At 42.3% G+C, this 24,546-nt stretch overlaps 1 protein-coding gene across 1 annotated transcript; it reads left to right on the top strand.

The window, feature by feature from the left end:
• Positions 1-934: 934 nt before the first annotated feature.
• On the top strand, positions 935-16,876 carry LOC120109607 (ADP-ribosylation factor 1-like; the record flags this gene model as incomplete). The annotated part of the gene is made up of 7 exons (XM_039123381.1): positions 935-1,083; positions 1,183-1,209; positions 1,300-1,360; positions 2,996-3,016; positions 7,744-7,855; positions 9,839-9,886; positions 16,820-16,876. Coding segments are annotated over 7 exons (475 nt in total), but the record flags the coding sequence as incomplete, so codon positions are not given.
• Between the last annotated feature and the right edge of the window lie 7,670 nt (positions 16,877-24,546).

Raw genomic sequence — 24,546 nt, 5'->3', positions numbered from 1 at the left:
TCCATATATATATACATATACATATTTGTATACATATATATATATATATACATATTTGTATACATACATACATATATATATATATATATATATATATATATATATTATATATATATATATATATATATATATATATATATATATATATTATATATATATATATATATATATATATATATATATATATATATATATATATATATAATATATATATATATATATATGTATGTATGTATACATACATACATATCCATATACATATATGTATACATATAGATATACATATACATATATGTATATGTATAGATAAATGTATACATATAGATATATGTATACATGTACATATATGTATACCTGTACATATATGTGTATACCGAAGAGAGAGAGAGAGAGAGGGAGAGAGTATTAATTGGGGGTTAAGAGGGTGAGTTAATGTGGGATTGTAAAAAGACATAAAATACCCTTAAGAGTTATAAAAACTAAGAGTATTTTTTGTCTATGAAAAAATGGGTAGATTGATAACCTACCATAACAGAGAGTAGGTTCATATATACACACACATATAGGCTAGAGAATTGATAGATTTCATTAGTAGGTGGAATTTTATTCTGTTTTGATTTTTGATTTTTTTTAGATAAATGTTAGAGAAAATATGGTAATATAAGAAGCCCTTGAGGGGTTTTTTATGTTTATTCGCCAGCTAGCCGCCTAATCTCGGTGGCTCCCATTAATCGCCAACGGAATCTCTCTTTCCCTGTTCCCTTTCCCTTGGAAATACCAGTCCCCGACTCCGGTCTCCAGCCACCGGCTCGAAAGAAGAGAAAACTGCGAGTCAGGAAAGCAAGCAGATCTTATTATACTCGTAGATCTCTGTCCAACCGTTCTTGATCTCAGGGAAATAGGGTTCTGCGCCCCCGATCTGGATTGGCTCTAGGGGAATCCGAGCCTTCGGATCCATCGATCCGCAGCCGCCATGGGCATTCCTCTTTCAACCCGGATGCTTCTCTTCCCTATTCGGCAACCGGGAGGCTCGGATCCTCGTTCTTGGCCTTGACAATGCGCGGAAAAAAACCACCATCCTTTGTATCTTCTTGTTCTCTTTTGCTTGCTTGAATTCGTTCTTAGTCGTTTGGATATCTGGGATTATATCTATTCGTTTTCTTTATTTTAGATCGGCTGCAGATGGGGAAGTAGTTTCCACGATCCCAAGTGCGTCTTCTCCCTCCCTCCCTCCCCTTGATTCTTGAAATTTCTGCTTTGCTGATCGCTCGATTTTCTTTTCCTTTTGGTCTCATTTAGCGATCGGATTCAATGTGGAGACGGTGCAATACAATAATATTAAGCTCCAAGTTTGGGATCTAGGGTACGTCGATTTCCCTTTTTTACTTGTTTTAGTTTTTGCCCATTTTATTAATGATCTGTCGGCGGTTAAACTGTCCGGCTATTTTATGAAGAATCTGGCACTGATTTACATGGTTTTAAGTTCAATCATGATTTTTGTAATGCTGATTTGTTATTGACGAGTCTTTATATATAATGAATGTGGTAAAATTAAAGTATAAACAGTTTTGTTTTGGTTCTCTCGAGCTTAGTCATGCTATGGCAATGCTGATGCTTTTATCTATTTTATTGTGTTTTTGTTTTTTTTTTCTTTGTTTTCTTAATGCGCATAGCCAAGCTATCAGGATTCTGAAATTTTGGATGTTTGATCGAAGATACTAAGTTCACTTACAAAGGTTAGAGTAGAGGGCCCTCAAATCTCAATTGTGTAGTTGGTTAACAGTGTCATAGAACTAGCCAACAAGGTTATCATGTCAGATAAACGAAGGTGCCATTGTAGACATGACTCCATGATGTTCAAAACTAATAATAAAAATTACAAGTAAAATGTTCCATCATCGATATCTAAAGTTATTTATGTTGAGTTGGAGAATGTGAATGTTATTTTGGTGGCTTTATACAACATATTATGAGGATAAATTTTGGATGCATGGCAAATGGGACAACAAACCACATTTACGAGGAAGTGGGCCGTAATAACTCACACCATGCATCTTTTAAAATATCTTCTTACTAAAGGCATCATATGTTTTGGACTTATGCAAACGATTGATCAGTGCAAAGCAATAAGTAAAGCTGCAGAGACACTATTGAATTTTTGCTATCAAACATCATTATTCTGAGGAAATAATTATATAGATTTCAAAAAGAAATTTCACGATTAGTAGCTTTAGCTGAACATCCAAAATTTCATATTATCAGTTCTGAAATGATTTAAAAGGAATAAGATCAGATCATTGAATTTCTTATTGAGGAAGCCTTGCTATTTAGAAACTATAGTTTGAATCTTAATGAATTCCACCTATATCTCCATGACATTGAATAATCCAGAAATTTATATGTATATCTACAACCAATTAGAGACATTTATGTTAACATATCGTGTCTATACTGGTCCTGTCTATGCAAAAGGTCATATCTGTTAGCCTATATGTTGAAAAATCCATATATATATATATATATATATATAACTAATCATGGTCATTTATATTATATATAACTATATATATTTATAACTATATGGTCATTTATATTATAAGTCAACATCTATATTGTCTGGTCCTGTCTATGTAAAAATCATACTGTTAGCCTATGTATCGTCTGTGCTGGAGATTTTTGGGTGTAGATATAGTGTGCAATTATGTACGATACTAGATCTACTTTAGAGAGCCTATGCTGTACCAGGATTGCGATAAGTGTTGTGTATTATTGATTAGATACAATAAATTCTACATTTTCAGCTGTGGTTTTACAGCCATGCATCTAGCTTGAAACTGTTATAATTTATTAGGGTTTCATTCTCACGAAGAGGATTATACTATTGAACTTTTGACTTGTTGTTTTTGAGTCTCTTTGTTGCTTGTGATGTTTCATTTACTTTAGTTGTTGCTTTACTAAATGCTATTTTGATGTGAACTGTATGGTTTACTGAAACAGGTGGGCAGACAAGTATCAGGTATTTCATTATCCAGCTTACACAAGTCTTCAAATAATGATGTTATATCATGTCTATTCTTTTTCTTTCTATTAACATGCTACGTTTTTACTCCTTATTGGCCATCCTTGTGTGTTTGCCGACTAGTTTTTTAAGGGGTCCATCATTATGAGATCATAAAAAGTCCAATAAATTTCATGCATGACAAGTTAGTTATTACTAATTGGTAATAACCATCACGGTGAAGTCTTATCCCAACTATTTTGGGTTGTCTTTGTGATCCTCATTTGCCAAGCATTCCTATTTAGGGTCATTTCCTAGCTTATATCAAGCTTTTCATTGTCTCCACCCTAACATTCACAAAGCGGATTAGATACATTTCATCATTCAACATGCTTTTCATGATTGGTTGCAGCCTAATATCAACCCTCTGCTTTTTTCACTTGGGCCTTGGGACTGGCATTGGTGGTGCTACATGTCAGTTTGTAGATATGAGAAAATATTTAAACTTGGGAGCATCCCTCTATAGAGATAGAAACATGTTTTCGCTAAGTTTCAATAAGAAATCATCTACAACCCTACCAATAATTTGTATGTGGAAATAATCTGACAGCACTGGATGCTTAGTTGTTAGAATGGAAAGATTTTTGACATGCCTGAGAAAAAATGGCAAAAACTTCTTATCCTATTAGACTGTTACAGAAGGAATCTGGGGCTGTTAAAATTAATCTAGTCATTGTTCAGAGCTGAAGAAAACATGAGAAAATTTCATGGCTGATTTCCCAAATTCATTGTCATTATGAGTATCCTGTGAGTTATTTGTCAACTAATAAAAGCCTGCAGATTCACATATTAGTGAGATTGCTTTGATAGTTTAGAAAAGATCGGCTCAAGGAAAATAACATAATCTTGGAAATCTATATAGTGTGGCTATACTTCTTATCAACTATGGGGAAGAAATTGCTTATGTAAACATTTGATGGTGTTTGATTTATTAGCTAAATCAACATTTCTCCTGTGTTTGGCATTCGTAGAAGCTCTGGTTATGAGTTGGGGTGTGTACGTGTGCTTTTTTTTTTCTTCACCAAATCTTTGGTTGTTTGGTTATAAGTTCCTACCTGATGACAATTCTTTTCATGAAAAGGTTTGATGTTTGTCTGGGATTGTATTTCAAGTGTTTAGAATTTAGATAGTTCTGAGTCATGTACAAGCTTGACCAGAAACACTTCAGTAGTTAAGTGATGCAACTGTGTTTTTGTTCCAGTCTTCACTTTAGTTTGTGTGTATGTGGAGAAGCAACTTAGGCATGCAGTAAATAATAAAAGTGCCCATAAGTTTTGCTCCATCTAAATTCAAATCATGTCACGACACTTTTGAGGTTTTATATTGCAAGAATTCCCATAGTTGTGCTTAACATAGTTTACTTATGCCATTTCCGTTGTAGCCTTAAGAAAGTTCGGTATGTAAGGAATGGATCCATTAATGGAATTGTCGCCACTTCTATTCATAAAAGAATAGACAGGTGCTTGTTCAGACATCAAAATGAAATTCTCAGTAAGATTGTTACCTAAGGCAATACCAAAGGCTATTCTTTATGCTTTTTGAGTCAACAACTATAGGAGTTTGTAAACTGAAGAATTATTTAACTTGCTAGGTCGATGTTAATTAAAAGATATTAAACATCAACAAACAACATGGTCTGTATGGAACATTTTGATGTCGAATCCTAAAAGGCACAATGGAATATGTGACACTGAAACTATGAGTGCTTGGTGAGAACAAGATGCATGACAGATTTGCAGTCTCCTTTAATGAGATTTTTCTCATAGGCTGTGTTTGGTTCAGGCATAAAGTAGGCACAGGCCTGGGATGTGCTTTATGCCTGCCAGACAACATTGGGAATGAGGCATAATCAAGGAATAGTTATGATGGTCAAACTTGCTTATGACAGGCATACTATTCCAGGGGGGTTGTCATAAGCTGTTTCTCGGCATAAAGCATAAAGCACCTTTATGCCTAGTTTTTTACTTTTTTCATGTGCAAAAAAGTCATCGTTCAAAAGTTATTCCAAAAAGGTACTTTTACCATTCAAAGTGTAACCAATCAAAAATTGGCATAAGTCGAGGCATAACTACTCCAATAGGCATAACTTTTACTATATCTATTTTTCTTATTCCCGAACCAAATGCAGCCATAGTGGAGATCCTTATAAAAATATAAATATGAAATACATATATGGTGCTCCTCATAAGGAATCAAATTTGGAGAAAGTTCCTTCTTCATTCATAGCATCATGGGTGATGCTGTTATCAATATCCAAAAACAATGTTAGGCCTATTTATGGTTTGATGGACATCATCATATTGAAGCATTATATTATGTTGGCTTAATTTTCATTTTGGGTGTGTGATGATAGTGTTGTCGTTTGCTCAAAAATCTCTTGTGTGCATGCGGTGTGAAGTGTTGCATGGACATGGATACAATAATTGGATTTGGACATGTATCCAAGTGTGACATGAAGAAAAAGAAAAAGAGATACATGGATACGTAGGATAAATTATAATTTAACTAAATTAAATATATTTATACCTTTAATTTTTTATTTAAATATAAAAATAATTGTTAAGAAGATTTTGTTTATTAAGATCTTTCAATATACCATGTTTCTCTTTTGACCTTCCCAATTGACTTAAGAATATAAGAAAAATGATATTTTCCAAAGTTATTTCAATATCTACATCCTTGGTCAATCACTAAAAAGAAAAAAAAATACTCACTTTTAACATGAAAATAGAGGTCAAACTCAATTATTTGAAGAGTTCAACTCTTCACCAATCTTTAAAAGTGACGATTATTGAACTTCATGGGGTATTCAAGTGTTTAATATATATTTTAACTCGAATATGTATCCTGACATGGGTTTTTGGATCCAGATGCGAGTGTCCAGGTATCACGGGTTCAATATTTTTGTTGATGAAAGGACTTGTTATAATGGAGGTTAGGCAGGGTGTTATCCAGACTATGATGGTTGGAGTTGGTAGAAGATCCCTAACATGTAATTCACATAAAAATTACCACCTTGCTGGTGCTCATGGTGCCCTGCTCAGAGCCCACCTCTCAAACCTTTAAGTGGCTTGTATATGTGGGCTGACCACCATGTAGGTACCTAAGTGGTATGCCCAGGCCTTGGTAGTCTAGGGGGCAGATTTGGATAAACACAGTAGGAATAATATATGTATTTTTTGGTGTTGGATGAAATCATTTGTACCCGAACATCCTTATTTTAAGTATCACTATCTTTTTGTTATTCTTTTATCTGAAACTTTGCATCAACTATTTTGTCATCTTATGAAATTGCTTGGTTGATTAGCTCTCTTGAATAGTTCATCATTCTTTTGAAAAATTAATATTGTTGCATTATCTTTAGGGAATATCTGTTATTTTACTAGTTAACATGTCACATCTCTCTAGAATAGTCCTTGAATAAATGTATAAATGATTCTTTTACCATGTTTTATTATTTTCCCTGTACATCTTCTGATACTTATCTTCTTTTAGAGTATATCTATGGAATTTACTTTTAACTTTTATCCAATTCCTTATGATCTGCCCGAGCCATCTGCTTTTTAACTGAGCGACAGTCCTATCTGCCCACATACTGTGACCACCTTTTAAAGCACAAAATGTGTTGTTGAAAATGTAGCCCACAGAACACTTGTAAGCTGTTATGGATGAACATCGATGTTGTACCAGTGAGCAAAAGGATGTGATTCAAATGAATGGGACATTATTAATATTTGGTCCTTTGTTGATATTGAGGATTTGATAGAAGATCAATAGTTTGTGATTGTTGTTATGGAAGATAAAGCTGGTAGTTCCAACTCCTTATTTACAGCTATTCAATCCTTTGAGTTGAATTAGTCCATCCTCCAGTGGATTTTGTTAATGGCTTCAGTTTGCTAATTCAACATCTCTAGTTAAAAAGCAGACTTCTCTGTTTTTTGTATTGATATAGAAAATGCTTATGATATACTAATTCGAATTGGATGAGCAATGAGAAACAAAACTATATCGAATATCTGAATTGACTGTGTTGAGGGTACTTATATAGGAGCCTTTACCAAAAATCGAGTTATAGGATAGGACAGCCTTTTGGCTTTACATATACCTTTTACTAATTGGATAAAGTGGACATGAATCTGTAAATCTAATTTGATGTGTTATATGTGTGGAATACTTCGAAGCAGCTCTGTTTGCATGAGTAAAGATGTTGAAAGGTTTGGAAGGCTATTAGTTTAAGATGAAGAGTAAAAGAGATGATGATAAAGGTTAAAAAAATTGTACTTTTGGGAGCTTAATAGTAAGTATGATCGAATAACTCTATGTGTCACCACTAGGTGACAAGTGAAAATTTCGTTCAAGATGATTTGCATTTTTTACATCATAGGCTAGTTGCAACCTGGGTGAGGAGAGGGGTGCTTGTTAAACAGTCAGATAGGAAGGGAAGCTGGTGAAATATTTGCATGTGAGTGGTAAGAATTGCAATATACTTATAAAGGTCGAGTTATTTGTGAAGAAAATTTTTGTCTAATATTGTTTATATTTGTGTAATTTTAATAAGCATAGACTTGTATGCTTGCAAAATGAACCATTGGAAGAGCCCATAAATAACTCCCTTTATTCTTTCCTTTTTTATGTGTGTGCATGTGCATGTGTGGTGTTCGTGCACGCACTCGAACATAATACAGGCCCTATTGGAGATGCTACTTTCCAAACACTCGAGCCATTATATATGTTGTTGATTCAAGTGACACTGATAGACTGGTGACAGCTAAGGATGAATTTCATGCTATCCTAGAGGTGCAGCATACTATAGATTATTTCTTCATTTGTTGGATTATATATTCTTGCAGCAATATTTCATGAGTACTTATTTGTGTCTTCGTCTGCTTTGATTATTCTTTCATAACATTTTCTTGTATGTTTTTTTAAATTATATCTACAAAAATTATTTCTTGTAATGTCTTTATAAATGACATAGGATGCTAATAAAGGACTAAGGTACATCAAACTTGATATCAAAGAAAAATCAGATTGTTAAAAGAAAAAACCTTATATGTGAATGAGCGACCAGAAAAGGCCTTTAATCAAAAGCTTTGACTTGAGTTCCAGCCTCCAATATGATGAACAAATGAGGAAGCCCAGCAATCTCTACTACTTGAACCAAAGAAAATAATGATATCTTTACTTATATTTTACTATTAAGTTCAGTTTAAATTTTACAAATAAATTATCTTGATCTTTTTAACTTTTTACATTCATTGAAGCATGCTAAAATGTTATTTTATTGAAGTAATATGAAATTATGAGAATGTATTATCATGAAATGTTTAGTGACTTGTATTTGGACTTGAACTAGTACTCATGACCATGGTTACGCCTGTACCGGCATGAATCAGGTGGGACGAGGCATAGCGGTACATGGTACGGAAGGCGTATCGATACTCGATAAGCCAAAAACACCATGTACTGTACCGACACTGTGCTAGTTGTGGCACCAGTATGGGGTTTCGATATCGAGATGGCAAACCTTGCTTATGACCACCTGGTCGATAAGATAAATATATGCCTGAGGTTGCCTAGGCTATTTGACAACCGTGAATTGCATATTATGATCCATGCCATGGATGTCTTGCTACACAAATGGGAGGACCCTAACATTTTTGGCTCGCTTTGTAAGTTGTATGCATTATAATATGAGAGGCAACAAAAGTTCTCACACCATTTAGTTTCCTTGAGCCCAAATGGAGACATGGTCTTGCTTTTAGACACCAATATTGGAATTGTCAGTAGACAATGGTAAAGAACGATGCTAAATTGGGCAAAGGTAATTTAAATGCGACACAGGGGCATCCATCAGAAAATATTAATTGGTGTTACAGCAGTGTTAGTATCTTAAATTTCAATGGGCTAAAGATGCTGCCAAGACCTGTTAATACCATTGGCTTACCATGCTAATTTTACTTCAGTGTTATTGAGATATCAATTATTTTACACAAAGTCAGGTGGTTCTTAACCCATAATCACAGTTTATTTACAATTTTTTCCTATGCATCACCTCCTTTTACTTTATTAATTATATTGGGCTACATCTTGTACTTCTCGTATGGTTAAGACAGCATAAGGCTCTGATAGTTTACTGGTGGTGAGAAGGTAAGATCAAAGAGATTTTGCAAGGAGAGCATGCCTGTTTATTGTACATGTGCAATATTGCATGTATTGTTATGTTAATGTTATTTTCTGGTGACTTGCAATGGCAAAGATCTCTGTATCTTCTTATGTTTATGTCCATAACTTTGTCTTCATGTTATTACAACCATACCAATCTTGATGCACAGAAAATTTATCATGGTGGCCATTTGACAATTAGATAAGTAAAAACGATTCCCCACAAAAAAGATAAAGTAAGAAGATACACCCAATTTAATAGGTTTGAAATATTTCTGTGGTATTTATATTTCCCTATTTTTCCCTCCTTGTTTTTAAGCATAACATCTAAGACTCATTTAATCCCTTTTCATTCAATTATTGTTGCTGTTGTTGTTGTTGTTTTTTTTGGTTTCCATTCAATTGTTAGTTTAGCAGCCAAGTCTTTTGATATTCTAAGTTAGGTTGACATGGATCAAGATTCAATAGTGGCTTTAACAGTTTTCTCACAGACCATATATGCCAAAAATGTGGTAATGCACACCTTTAGAGAAGGGGATTGAAAAAATTACAAATTCTGTTCTTCCAGCTACCAAAATGGGCTTAAAAATTTACTTGCTTCCTTTTCTCTGCCAGGAGGAAGAGCTAAAAGGTGCAGTTGTCCTCGTATATGCAAACAAGCAGGTGAATAATTGACCTACCACTCAATTAAGCCTCTAAAGTTCCTTATTTTCTTTCTTTTTGTTGTGCATGTATGCATGACTTTTCTTTTAGCATTTCTTTTAATTGATTCATTTGTTTATATTTTGGTCTGTTAAAGAAATCTTTGGTAGGTAGTGCACTATTTCAAGCCATTGAAGAAGTTGCATTGGCATCTATCTTGTTTATAGAAGTTTGGCATTTCTATCCCTCAAATTCTCTTATTTGCATATTTACCCTTCAAAAAGTAGAAAGTCATATATGCCCCTTCCAAGTTTGATATTTGCATCTATACCCTTCCCATCGTATTACATTCATTTAAATTGTGGTAACTATGGCTTGGCTAGGTTAAAAGTCAACCCAAGTTGTATCTTTATCATTTTTTCCTTCAAATTTTGAAAGAGGAACCAATTTGTGAAGTTGGTATGACAGTCAAAGTAGGTTCTTACAAGCAAGGTTCTAATTTTCTTAACTAGTTTACCTGAAGGGGCTTTATGATGTGATTCATCTGCATATGGTTCAAAAAATTAATCAGATAAGAATCACTATGAGAAGTAGATGGACTAAACAAAAGTCTTAGAAGATTTTTTAAAAGGCTTGACTTTTTGCAGATTTTAAAAAAGAGACCCATAAGAAAGCATGGAAGCTGTGACAATCTTAGAGGCCTGTGCTGATGGATTGTTTGGCACTTCATCAGTAATATATGCTGTGTGCATACCAAAATGTTGAAATTTCTTTGGTTATTCTAAGGGTGAATAGCATCCTCAATTCGTGGCAAATTAGGAGATGATACATCTCGCGATACTGGTATCTTGGTATATGCTTACCTGATTTTGTGAAAAGCTACTTTCAGATAAATAACGAAAACTTATGCACCATGATCAATATTTCCATAATGCAACTGCCTCAAAAACTTTTATATGGAAATAAACAAAAGAGAAAAATCTTCTCTTCTGACATTTACCTATCAATCATCATACTTGTTGGCATTGTTTTTCGAGCCTTTTCTCATCAAATGTAGGGTCAGAAATAACGTACAACTCTTGAAGCTCTAGCATTAAGGGTTTGCTACTTGTTGTGAGATATTTCCTTCCAACCGTACAATGCATAATTTGCTTATATGTTATGTATGTTAGCCTGGTAATGTGACAAGAAAAATGTTAACAAAAAGCAGAAAGAGTTAAGAAGAGACTTAGGAGAGGAATGTGATGATGCTCCATAACTGCAAGCAGTACTAGCGTGCTATATTTTTGTATTTCCAGACTAGTCCTTTTTGTTTGGATGTTCATATATTTTTTCCTCTTTTCTTTTTGCTAACCTCTAGGAATTGTATGCTGAAAAATGGCACTTAGTTTGCTTTCTTCAACACAGTCATCCTAATATATGGAGTTATGTCCTGTGGACTTCATGATAGTTCCTTCTATCATCCAAGCTTTCTTGGTTAATATTTGTTTCACATAGCTCTGCCTTAGACATAGTTGGAACACAATCCTGTGGTTGTACTAGACTTGCACATCCTCTGCTGCATCGGGTCCAAGCTGGGCTTGGGCAAGGTATGAAGGGCCCTAGTCCCAACCTGAGCCTGGCATAGTGTTGGCCTGCGGGGCTTTGCGGTCCCAAATCCCACGCCAAGGTTCAGAGGATATTGTGTTGTTGGGACCGGCTTGAAGTGGGTAACTTCTTCTTGCTGCCTTTGGAACCACGCCATATGCTAGTCCAATATTGGGGCCGACGGTGGAAAAAGAGTCAAAGAGATGGGGCTGAAATTGAAAGAAAGTTGATTCCATTCCATAAAGCAACGAATCACAAGGACTCTTGGCAAGATCAAGAAGGGATCTTGCGATGCCTAAAACAATCTAAGGGGAGTTGATCTATCCCACCCTAGCCCAAGCCTTGCGGCTGAAATTCCCACTTAGGGGACCTAAGGGAAAACCCTTGACAAAATGACAATTCAACTAAACAAGAGATTCAAAGATGCCGACTAGGGCCCTAATGGCTCCTTTATATAGGCTTAGTGCCTTGGCTTATTTGCGGAATGAATTCAAAGGATAAAAACATGCTAACTTAGCCGCAGGGGGGTCTAACTAAGTTTGGCCCCCTTCGGCCATGTGCTGAAATCAATGGACGCATGGAATGCGTCACCCGGTTGGCCGGAGCGCGTGTCCTGTGCGAATGTCGCCACTTGTCCGCAGTTGGCCTGATTGGGATCTTCATTGGTTGGCCGGATAGACTTCCGGGACACGCTTTTCTGCTGGCCGGGACGCGGATCCTTGCGCTAGTTCTCCCGCGGATCGATGACTTGGCACCCCTGTCTTTCGTTCATCTTGCGGCCTGATGCATCCTGGCCGCCCACGTCATTGCTCGGCAAATCTTCATGGAAGAGCCTGCAGGCTCCTTCGTTGATTATGTGCGTTATCCTTATTTATCCCTGCGCTTGCGCTTGAATTTCTGCCATGTGTCTCGGCTTGCTATCCTTGGCCGAGTGCTACCTTGCAGAGACTTACCTTGTTTGCTGTCACGCGCGTATGAGTGCCACTTGTCCCTGGGCGAGCCAAAGCACGACCGATTGTGGCTTTCCTTGTTTGGCCATTGGGCGCGCATGCGCTGACTAGTCCGGGTTCAATGTGCAAAGCTTGCTCCGATTGATATGTCATTGGCTGGGCTCGACCCGTGCGCTGGCTTTGGACCCGATTGGCTTGAATGCGCTCGGCTGGATGCAGTTTCGACCGAGCCTTGCGTTTACTGTCCCTTCTGTGTGCGTGCGCTCAAGTGCGCATGCATGGGCTGGTGCCCCTCGTTGCCGCCCATGTCCATGCCCACTTCTGGCATGCGTGCAACTCACTGTTGCGCGTGTGTGCCGGGGTGCTGGCGAGGCATGGGGAGGCGGCCTAGCAGTGCACCGGTCGCTTCTGGCCTTGGTGAGGTTCGGGTGTGCCATGCGAGTGCGGGCGCAAAGCGCCGGCGTGCGCGTTGGTGCGCATGGCGCTGGGTCGGCCTGGCGTCTGGGCGTTGACCGGCCCGACTGCTGCTTGTGCGCGCGGAGGGCCGCGCGCTGCAGGGTGTCGGGCGCATGGAGGACCGCGCGTGGGCTATCGGGCTCGCGGAGAACCCCGCACTGTGCTGGCGCGCGTGGAGGACTGCGCGCAGGCTGAGGCGCGCGCGGAGGGCCGCAGCGGGTTGGTGGGCGCGCACGGGTCCGCGCGCCTGCTGCGCGCGCGGAGGGCCATGCGCGCCTGAGGCTTGTGCACGTAGTTGGCTGCGCGCGCCTGAGGCTGCATGGGTGCACGGAGGTCCGTGCGCTGCTGTGGGCGCGCGCGGGGGTCCGCGCGCTGCTGTGGGCGCGCGCGCGGCTGTGGTGGGCGCAAAACCTCGCGTAGGCCCTGGGCTGAGCCGACTGCTGGCGAGGTTGGCCATTGCTTGGGCAAACCTCCAAGCAGTGGATTTGGCCGCTGGTTGGTCTTGGCCGAGGTTGGCCTCGGCCAAGTCTTCAGGATTTTTGCTTGGCAGGGTTCTTAGGCGATGTGGCCGTCTTGGGTCAGCAACATTCCCCTTCTCTTGGAGAGCACCCTTGTCCTTAAGGGTGAAATCTGGGTATCTCCTCATGATTTCATCGTAATCCTCCCATGTTGCTTCTTGAGGAACGCCCTGCCAATGTTTAAGGACTTGCCAATTTGGTCTTTTTCCCCCCACCTCTCCAAATTCTGTAGTTAAGAGCTTCTCTCGGTTGAAGGAGAAGGCGGCCTTCTTCCTCAAAAGTAGGTAACTTTCTTTTAATCAATGAAGGGTCTCCTATCCTTTCTTTTAGCTAGGAGACATGAAATACCGTGAGTTGGGAGGCAACTCTGATGGTGTGCGTGCAGAGGGCTAAGCATGAATTTCAAAAATTTTATGCGGAAAGAACGGGTTAAATATTTTAACCCAAAACATGCTTGATATTTTAGACATTTTGACTCTGATACCAGTTGAAGACAGTCTTCAACTGCACATCACATGTGGCGCGAGCTCAGTCCCAATGGATAGGGTGACACCTGCGCGTACCTATCAAAGCACTCATCACATGAGCCCCTGGGTGGAGAGCCACGCTTCGTCACACGATCACGCGTGAGAGTTTCCGAAAATCGGATAGTCTCCACTAATCCTTTGCTTTGACACCAAATATCACAAAGCCCTCAGATTCCGAGGATTGTGTGATTCAAATAAATATGCATAAATCACAACTTCTTGTGATTTGAAGATTGAGATCATATCTCAACCATAAAAGAGATCAGATCAAAATCTTGGCTAATTGATCGAAGTGGGTAGCTCCAGTAGACCCATAGATCATGGAACAAATAGGGTGGGTAGGCCCAACCACCACCTTAATTGAAAACACAAGGCATTCACCCTTATTTCTAAGGAGGTCAATCCCATCTTGATCTGCAACTGACTACCACAAGTACTTGACTGGACCCAGAAACCTTCCGTCGCTGGATTAGAAATGCAGGTAGTCCGACACCTAAGTACAATGAGTTGCTTGCAAGTCACATCTTGTGATCTCAGGTCTAAAGGACACATATATCCATATCCACTCGGAACAACTCTTGACAGCAGAGTGTCCAGTCAATCGGTCACGTTGTTAGATGGTTACTTCGATTAGTACAGAAAGTATTTTTGTACTACCGGCTTAGGTTCGAACCTGTGAGGTCACACGCTTAGAAGTTTCTGGATTGATCAAATGGCTGATTGACGATTAAGAATCGTCTAGGGGTAAAATAGTCAATATGATTGACTAATTGTCCTAAGCAATTGTTGCTTGGAGAAGTTAATTGGTGAACGGATCACTGATTAGACTCAATTTGATTGAGTAATAGAGATTGGGCTTGACCAAATTCAAATATAATTTGAAATTGGTAAAACCGTAATTGACACCAAAATTGGTTTGGTGAAAATATCTAATTTGCCCCCAACCAAATCAGATTTGGCTTGAGTCAAATTGGATTGAAATCAATTATGATCCTAGTATGATTAGGACTCCCTTTCCTATGTGGGACCCACGTCCTGCCTAGGTGGGACCCACATACTGTATGTGGGATCCACATCCCGCCCGCCCGCTCTTAAGCATATTCTTGCTTGCATGTGTGATATGTGGCGGGCCTGGACACCTCACACTCCTGATGTCATCCATGACCTCATCTGCCTTATGAGGTCATCTATGACATCACCCTCCAAGCCACCTCATCCCTTTGCATGCGTGACACGTGGCAGAGCAGGACACCTATTTTCCTTGCATGTGTGACATGTGTCCTGGTAGGACACCTCATCGAACACCTCATAGGGACACCTCACCCTCTTGGCCTATAAATAGGCCACCCCTCTTCTCTAGATCAAGAGCACCAGAGAAAGTGAGAGGAGAGAGAAGCTCTGAAGGTGAAAGCCCAAGGAGTTCTTGAGCTATGAAGGTCCATCTTCTTCCTTCTTCTCCCTTTCAGCCAACCTTCTGCCTCCCTGCGAGCTAGCACTCCCCGGGAAGCTGATCATTCCGGAGCTTCGCGTGGACGAGTCATCGAGGCCGGACGCTTGTGCGGCTGCGAAGCATCCTTGAAGGAACCTCCTTCTAAAGGTAAAAGATCTGATCTCCTTTATGGTTGAGATATGATCTCAATCTTAAAATCACAAGAAGTTGTGATTTATGCATATTTATTTGAATCACACAATCCTCGGGATCTGAGGGCTTTGTGATATTTGGTGTCAAAGCAAAGGATTAGTGGAGACTATCCGATTTCCGGAAACTCTCACGCGTGATCGTGTGACGAAGCGTGGCTCTCCACCCGGAGGCTCATGTGATGAGTGCTTTGATAGGTACGCGCAGGTGTCACACTATCCATTGGGACTGAGCCCGCGTCACATGTGATGTGCAGTTGAAGACTGTCTTCGACTGGTACCAGAGTTAAAATATCTAAAATATCAAGCATGTTTTGGGTTAAAATGTTTAACCCGTTCTTTCGGCATAATTTTTTTTTGAAATTCATGCTTAGCCCTCTGATAAGACATGAATAATGCAATATATTTAATTATGAATTGAGTAACGATATAGATCCTAAACTAATTTATGATATAGATCCTAAAGTAATGATATGTGGGTCCCACCTAAGCAGGACGTAGGTCCCACATACAGTATGTGGGTCCCACCTAGGCAGGACGTGGGTCCCACAAAGGGGAGTTCTAGTCATACTAGGATCATAATTGATTTCAATTCAATTTGATTCAAGCCAAATCTGATTTGGTTGGGGGCAAATTAGACATTTTCACCAAACCAATTTTGGTGTCAATTACGGTTTTACCAATTTCAAATCATATTTGAATTTGGTCAAGCCCAATCTCTATTACTCAATCAAATTGAGTCTAATCAGTAATCCAATCACCAATTAACTTCTCCAAGCAACAATTGCTTAGGGCAATCAGTCAATCATATTGACTATTTTACCCCTAGACGATTCTCAATCGTCAATCAGCCATTTGATTAATCCAGAAACTTCTAAGCGTGTGACCTCACAGGTTCGAACCTAAGCCGGTAGCATAAGAACACTTCCTGTACTAATCGAAGTAACCATCTAGCAATGGGATCCGACGACCGGATAGACCGAATAGATGCAAGCAACATTCTAGAACCTTTTGGATAATGGTTACCGTATAATTCATCCTCTTGATCAGAAAATGCCCAGGGTGGGTTCAGAGTCTGTCTACCCCGAAACGATCCATCCGAAAATATGTTTCAATTCAATAAGTCAAGTGAGTGATTTGACTTTTCCTGGCTAGGGTACCACTTAATTGAAACACAAGGCATTCATCCTTATTTTTAAGGGAGGTCAATCCCATCTTGATCTGCAACTGACTACCACAAGTACTTGACTGGATCCAAATCTTCCGTCGCTGGATTAGAATCCAGGTAGTCCGGCATCAAAGTACAGTGAGTTGCTTGCAAGCCACCGGTTGCAATCTCAGGTCTAAAGGATACATATACCCTATCCACTCGGAACAACTCTTGACAGCAGAGTATCCGGTCAATCGGTCACGTTCAGTAAACGTATCTACATTCACCTGATACCATACTAGTATCTCTATACTCTTTGGTTAGGAAGACAACCAACAAATATGGTACACAATGACCTACTCTTGATGATGCTATCGTCCAGTTAACAGCACATCATTGGTCATGAACAATTTAAGGACTGGTGTGACAAAATCATATTTTCATTACACAAAGCAGTCCTAAGGACTTCATCACATCAGGAGTTCAAGAAGATGTACTGGTGATGAATAAATACAAATAATATTATTAATTATTGATTCATTTGCAATTACAATTATCAAATGATTGGTTTAGGACACAATTCCAACAAACTCCAAACGGTACGCCACTTCCCCAATTCTTTTCAAGATCTTGTAGGCCATAGTATTTTCTTGGTAACTTGAAACTAAATTTTTTTCTAAGGCTTTTGCTTTTTGGGGCTGACTTTCAAATAAACATATTGCCCAGGTTCGAAAGTACCTCTCTATGTCGATTGTCAAGTACCTCTTCATGCGTTGTTGAGCCCTGTGGAGTTTCCTTTTGGCGTTGGCCAGCATCTCATCTCTGGCGATCAATTTGCTTCACTTCATGAGTCCTAGCCGTGCCTGGTTCATAGGTTGTCATAGTTGTGGAGGCCGGCCGTAGACTAGCTAATAAGGATTTGTTTTGATGGCCGAATGATAGGAAATGTTGTACCATATTCGGCCCACACTAAGTACTCTGCCCAAAGTGTTTGCTGATTGTGGCAGAAACATCGAAGATATTGCTCCAAGCTTAGTGACAACCTTTGTTTGTCCATCAGTTTTGGGGTGTATGAGGAGCTCGCCTTGAGTTTGGTGCCTTGAAGGGAAAACATCTCTTTCCAGAAGTCACTCAGAAAGATTCGGTCACGGTCAAAGATGATGGTCCTTGGGATCCCATGCAGTCGGACCCAACTTCCACAAAGGCTTTGGCTACGGACTTAGCAATGTAAGGATGTTTGATGCTTATGAAATGGGCATACTTGCTAGCAGTCCAACCACCACCAAACTAACTTCATATTCATGGCTTTGGGAAGGCCTTCCACAAAATCCATGGAAAAGTCCTCCCAAATCATCCCGAGTATTGGGAAGGGTTGTAAAAGTCCCGGGGGTGCCCGAGGGTCATACTTTACGGATTGCATACACACATTGGGTCACCATCTTTTTTACTCCAGCCTTTAATCCCTCCCAAAAGAAAAGGTTTTTAATCCGAACATATGTGCGAAACCACCCGGAATGTCCTCCTCCTTACCCTATGGAAGTGGCTAGTATGTTTTTCCTTAGGTTTGGAGTGTTAGAACATAGATATACCCTTGTAGAAGATGAGCCCATCAGCGATCTTGAAGTTAGCCACTCCTGCAGCGACTTCTACTTTTCTATGATTTCTTGAGCCCAAACATCAACTTGATGCCTCTCAGATCTGATCCCAGATCCTCCAGTCGGCGTGGCTGATAGCTTGGCAAGCGACTCTCCTTCGGTTGCTGGAATTTCTGCAGGTTGTCTGCCAAGGTCTGCATATTTTCCTTGATTTGGTGTGCATCCTCTTGGCCGGCTGCTATGGTTTTTGTTGTTGCAGAAATTTTGCTGCAGAGTTGTCTTCATCATCCGACTCTTAGGGGATTCCGAGCTGCTGCATTTGTGGATTACGAAGGAATGCCGGATTCTTCATCCGACGGGTGGGTCTCAGTTTGAGTCCCATCTGAAATTTCTGACTCTTCTTCCTCGAGGAGCTCTATGACAAGCGCTGGCCACGGTTGCACCGGTGGCCTTTTTCCCACTCGTGCCGCATTTGTAACATAGGCCTTGTCGAAGTATTTTTGGAGTTCTTCATGGTTAATTTTCTTACTTCTTGGGTTGAGATTTGAGGTGCTCGCGGCTGCCAGTGGGACTTGGATGGCATTGTTTGGCATTGTTGCAGTTAGAGATCTCCCTGGCCGGGTGTCGGTCGTTGTAGCCGCTTTGGTCGAGTATCTCCGCCATCCTCATCCGTCTTGAAAGCGTGTGGGCTGCTTGAGCTTTGGTTCCTTGGCAAGCCAAGGTTTAGCCCATCAATAAAGGGCCGAGGAAGGCCTCTTCCGACCAACCATCAACCATCGTTTGCAGTTGGCGGAAGTCATCAATTTAATTCTGCACCTTGCCTTCTTGCTTCAACTTGGCAATTGCCGTGGTGATTTATATTGGGGACAGTCCCCATTGGTTCATAAACTCCTGACAAAAACTGTCCACCCCAAGTAGTTTCCTTCTTCTCAAAAATATTTCTTAGCCACCTCCACCACCTATTGGCTCTCCCCTCTAGATGGTAGCTTGCTAAAGTCACCCTTCTTCACGAGGGATCTCATAAACCTGAAAATATTGCTCGACCTTATCGAGCACTCGTATGGATCTCCTCCAAAAGATGGAACTCAATTTTTTGGCTTTCGGCCCCCCCTTCATGTGGACCCAAAACCCTAAATTCATCATCATGGGCAACCCGATCTTCTCTCCTTTCCTCTTGATCTCGTCGGCCATGAGCCTCCAAGGGTGAAGACTTCCTATGGGTTCACGCCTTTCTTCGCTCATTCTCTTGGCGATCCTTCATGGGATGCCATCGGCCCACTTATCAACAATCTATCACCACTCTCAATCCTTCCTTCTCTTTCCTAGTTTCTCTCTTTTTTCTTCCTCCACTCGCATCACTTCCTTTTCTGCAACCTCTCTCTATCCTCTCTATATTGGTTTCTTCTTCCTTATGGTGGCCAAGGTGGTCACCACATGTTCTAACACTCGGCTGATTTTTGCATTATTATTCTTCGTAACCTCAAGGAGCTTTGTGGTTAACCGATTCACTACCTGACTCCATGAATCTGAAAGTTCTACCAACAAAAATCAACCCGATCCTCCCTTTTATGAGAAGATTACACCACAAATATATCCCTTCCAGTTTGTACAAATAAGAATGAAAACAAGATATGATCTCTCAACCCAAAAGAGGTCTTGATGATCTGTGTTCTCGAAAAGATTGTAGTTGGGAAGGCGCACAAGGTACTACCAGTAGCCTCCCTTTATGCAGCTCTAATATACCCGACAACCAATCCATTGGGTCAAATAATCCTGGGTACTACCAGTAGCCTCCGTTGGACTATCCCTAGATTGAACACAATAGACACAAGAGAACTCTTTCCGTACAAGGAAAAATCTCTCACAATATCAAGACAATAAAATAAACCCCTTACAATCAGACCTCACAAGTAAAAAAAGCAATTTTAGATCTGATTCCAGATCTCAAAACATATGCAATGAAAAGTTTAGATATGAAGATAGAGCGTTACCTTAAGATCGTCCTTCCATGGATTTGGACTGTAGCCGATCACCTGACGATCTCCATTGAAGACTCTCAATGAAAGCACCAGTGTTGGCCCGCAGGGCTTTGCAGTCCCAAACCCCGTGCCAAGGTTCAGAGGATATTATGTTTTTGGGACCGACTTGAAGTGGGTAACACGCTTCTTGCTGCCTTTGGAACCACGCCGTATGCTATCCAATATTAGGGCCGGAGGTGGAAAAAAGAATCAAATAGATGGGCTGAAATTGAAAGAAAGTTGATTCTATTCCAATAAGCAACGAATTACAAGGACTCTTGGCAAGATTAGGAAGGGATCTTGCGATGCCTAAAACAATCTAAGGGGATTGATATACCCCACCCTAGCCCAGCCTTGCGGCGAAATTCCCACCTTGGGGACTTAAGGGACCCTTGACAAAATGACAATTCAACTAAACAAGAGATTCAAAGATGCGACTAAGGGCCCTAATGGCTCCTTTATATAGGCCTTGCTCCGCTTATTTGCGGAATGAATTCAAAGGATAAAAACATGCTAACTTAGCCGCAAGGAGGTCTAACTAAGTTTGGCCCTCTTCGGCCATGTGCTGAATCAATGGACGCACGGGATGCATCGCCGGTCGGCCGGGGCGTGTATCCTGTGTGGATGTCGCCACTTGTCCGCGGTTGGCCTGATTTGGATCTTCGTTGGTTGGCCGAATAGACTCTTGGTATGCACTTTCCTGCTGGCGGGATGCGGATCCTTGCGCTGTTCTCTCGCGGATCGGTGACTTGGCACCCTTGTTTCTTCCGTTCATCTTGTGGCTTGATGCATCCTGGCCGCCCACATCATTGCTCGCCAATCTCCATGGAAGAGCCTGCGGGCTCCTTTGTTGATCTGCGCGTGATCCTTCCTTGTCCCTGCGCTTGCGTTTAGATTTCTGCCATGTGTCTCAGCCTGCTATCCTTGCCGAGCGCTGCCTTGCAGGGACTTACCTTGTTTGCTGTCGCACGCGGATGAGTGCCACTTGTCCCTTGGCCGTGCCTTTGGCTCGGCGGATTGTGGCTTTCCTTGTTTAGCTAGTGGGTGCGCATGCGCGGGCAGGTCCAGGTTCAATGTGTGCGGGCTTGCTCCAATTGATGTGTCATTGGCTAGGCTCGACCCGTGCGCTAGCTTTGGACCCGATTGGCTTGAATGCGCTCGGCCGGATGCAGTCTCGGTCAAGCCTTGCGCTTGCTGTCCCTTTTGTGCGCGTGCGCTCAAGTGCGCGCGCATGGGCTGGTGCTCCTCGTTGCTGCCCTGTCCATGCCACTCTAGCATGCGTGCAACCCACTGTTGCGTGTGCCGAGTGCTGGCGAGGCGTGGGGAGGTAGCCTGGCAGTGCATCAGTCGCTTCTGATCATGCGAGGTTCGGGCGCGCGCTGGTGCGCGTATGGCGCTGGTCGCCTGGCGCCTGGGTGTTGGCCGGCCCGGCTGCTGCTTGTGCGTGCGGAGGTTTGCGCGCGGCTGGGCATGCACGGAGGCCGCATGTTGCTGGGCGTCGGGCGTGCGGAGAACCTCGCGCCGTGCTGGTGCGCGCGGAGGGTTGCGCGCATGCTGAGGCGCTGATGGGGGCTCACGGTCCAGAACCCCTCACCAACCTTTTCCTCGCACGCCTTGCATGCGGCTTCAAAATACGCTGATGATGGACCGATATAGGTAACGCCGGTGGAATAACTCAAAAAGAGATCAACAATAAAAGCAAACTGAATTTAATTCCACTCCAATTGAAGAACAAACAACGACAATCAAAAGCAAATAACAAGAACAACGAAAAGCAAAAGAAATCTAGCAAACGATCGAAAGGATCCCTTCCTAGCCCAATCTAGTGGGATTGGGCTAGGAAGCCTAATCCCCCAATAGCCCCAGCCTTACGGCCAACTCTCTCACAAGAGAAACAAGACTCAACTCATAGATCATTGGATTCCCTACAATGGCCCCTCACAACCCTATTTATAGACTAAGCCCTAGACAAAACTAAGTAAACTCCTTTGATAAACATCGCATATTGTCTTCTCATGGATTCAAGGATTTTCACCGTTGATTGGCATGAGATCTATGGCTCAAAATCACCCACGAAGAGGTCCCCTGCAGCTGGTTTGACATTGATCCTTGGTCGTTGAAGGGTGGGCAATGAATGACTGGATCTGCATGGATCTGCGGACTGGGCGCACGGGACGCGTCCCGGTTGGGGCTGGAAGAGTCCCAGTCCGTAGCGCCGCGGGCTGGGTGCACGGGACACATGTCCCAGTTGACCGGGTCGCGCGTCCCAGCTAGCAGAGTCCCAGTCCGAGTGGGACTGGGACTGGGGCTGGGGCGCGTGGCAGGCTGGCTGGTGCGCGCGGCGCGGCGCGCGGCGCTGGGCGTGCTGGCACTGTGCGCCGGGCACTGTAGCAGTCTGGCTGTGCGCGGTCACTGTAGCTAGCGAGGTTCTTGCCTAAGAACCTCGCCGCACTGTAGCAGCGTGGTCACTGTACCTGGCGAGGTTCTTGCAGCCGAACCTCGCTGCGCTGTAGCATGCTGGCTGACCGTGGCTGGATCGGGCTGAGGCATGGCTTTGGCGGGGCTGCGCATGCGGTGGGCTCGGCTATGGTTGGGCATACTCGGCCGAGGCTTGGGCACGTATGGGCGCACAGTTGCTCGGCCAAGCTTGGCATGCATGGTGCGGTGTGTGCGGCTCGGGCATGGTCTCGGCCGACCATGGCGTGCTTGGCCGAATGAAGGGGCTTGGCCAAGGCTTTTCCCAGCAAAGTGGTTGGCCTTGGCTTGACCCTCCGTTGGCCTCTTCATGGCCTGATGTCCTCTTGGTTGGCGCGGCCACTTTGGCCTTCGATAGGCACATGGTCCTCTCTTGCTCGGTGCTTTCTTGGTGTTGCTTGCGTGGGTCCTCAACAAACCCCCTCCCTTGAAAAATATCCTTGCCCAAGGATATATTCTGAGTGTTGCCGAACTCCTTCATGGGCTTCTTGTGTAGCTTCTTCTTTAGGCTTTCGGCCGTACAGTGTCTCCAACATCTTGGCCTCACAAAGCCTCATGTCATTGCTGCCCCAATAGATTAACCGTCTCCAAGTCTTCAACCCTTCCCCATAGGAAGAGTGCTCTGCTCGAGTGTGAAGGCACCTAGGATGTCCGCCCATTGGCTGTTGTGAAGTGCCCAGACATGTCCCTGTAGAAGTTAGAATTATAGGCACATGGACATACCGCATGTAGAAGGTCAGCCCTTCCAGTCATGGTCTTCTCGTGTGGTTGATGCCTTCGTACGTTGCTCAAATGGATAGCATCTGCCACGTCTTCAATCTTCCCCAGTGGGAGAAGTGCTTCACTATGCTTCGAAGCCATCTCGGATGTCCACTTTCGTTGATGTGTGGAAGTGCCCGGTCATGTTCTTGCTGAAGTTAGGAATCATGTGCACATGAACATACTGAAGTAGAAGATCCACCCTATTTGGTCATGGTCACAATTCGCAACTTGTTGTCGGTAAGGGTTGCACCAACATGATCTTCTGTAGTCATCCCGGGTTGTTTGGTTTCATAGCTTGCTGCTGTAGGTCCAGTTGCAGCATCCTCTTTGCTGCAATCATTCGGCAAGAATGCTTGGCCGATCTCTTGATGCTCTGATTCATCACTGCTGCCATCTTCATCAGAAAATTGAGACACCTTGGTTTGGATTGGGTTGCAGAATTTGGGGCAGCTGCTAGAATTTCTGCGGTTGCAGAAATTCTGGTTCACTGTGGGATTTCATGCTGCTGCTTGCTGCTGCACCAATAGGATTTTCAGCGGTGACTTCGGCCTCTGTAATTCTGCAATCTGAAGATCAACAGCCTCTGTTTGATGAGGGACATTAGCTCGGTGGGCTGCTGCAACGGTTGCAGAAATTTCAGCTGTTTCTGAATTTCTGCTGCTATAGGAATTGCTGATACAGAATTGGGTTCCTCCACAGCCAACCGTTGCTGGTTATCTTCTTCCAAGGTTGCTGCTGTCCTTAGTTGTTGCAGCTAGTTGCTGAGGTTTTGGGGCTGCACAATTGGCTTTGAAATCAAGTTCATGGTCGTTGGCTAATTTTGTATTGGTGCTGGACGTTGGAAAATTGAGTCTAGGTTCTTTTAGCCCCCTCTCTTGAAGCCGTACATCCCTAGTAGCATCTCATCATAGAATCACCAATCAGCCGCCTCTCCTATCCATGTGTTCTCTCCGGCCTTCAAGCCTTCGAGCACGGAAAGGCTCCTCTTCGGACTCCGTCTCATCA

Source organism: Phoenix dactylifera, unplaced genomic scaffold (genome assembly GCF_009389715.1).
Source record: "Phoenix dactylifera cultivar Barhee BC4 unplaced genomic scaffold, palm_55x_up_171113_PBpolish2nd_filt_p 002488F, whole genome shotgun sequence".
Taxonomy (NCBI): Eukaryota; Viridiplantae; Streptophyta; class Magnoliopsida; order Arecales; family Arecaceae; genus Phoenix; species Phoenix dactylifera.
This window is presented reverse-complemented; position numbering and strand designations above follow the sequence as displayed.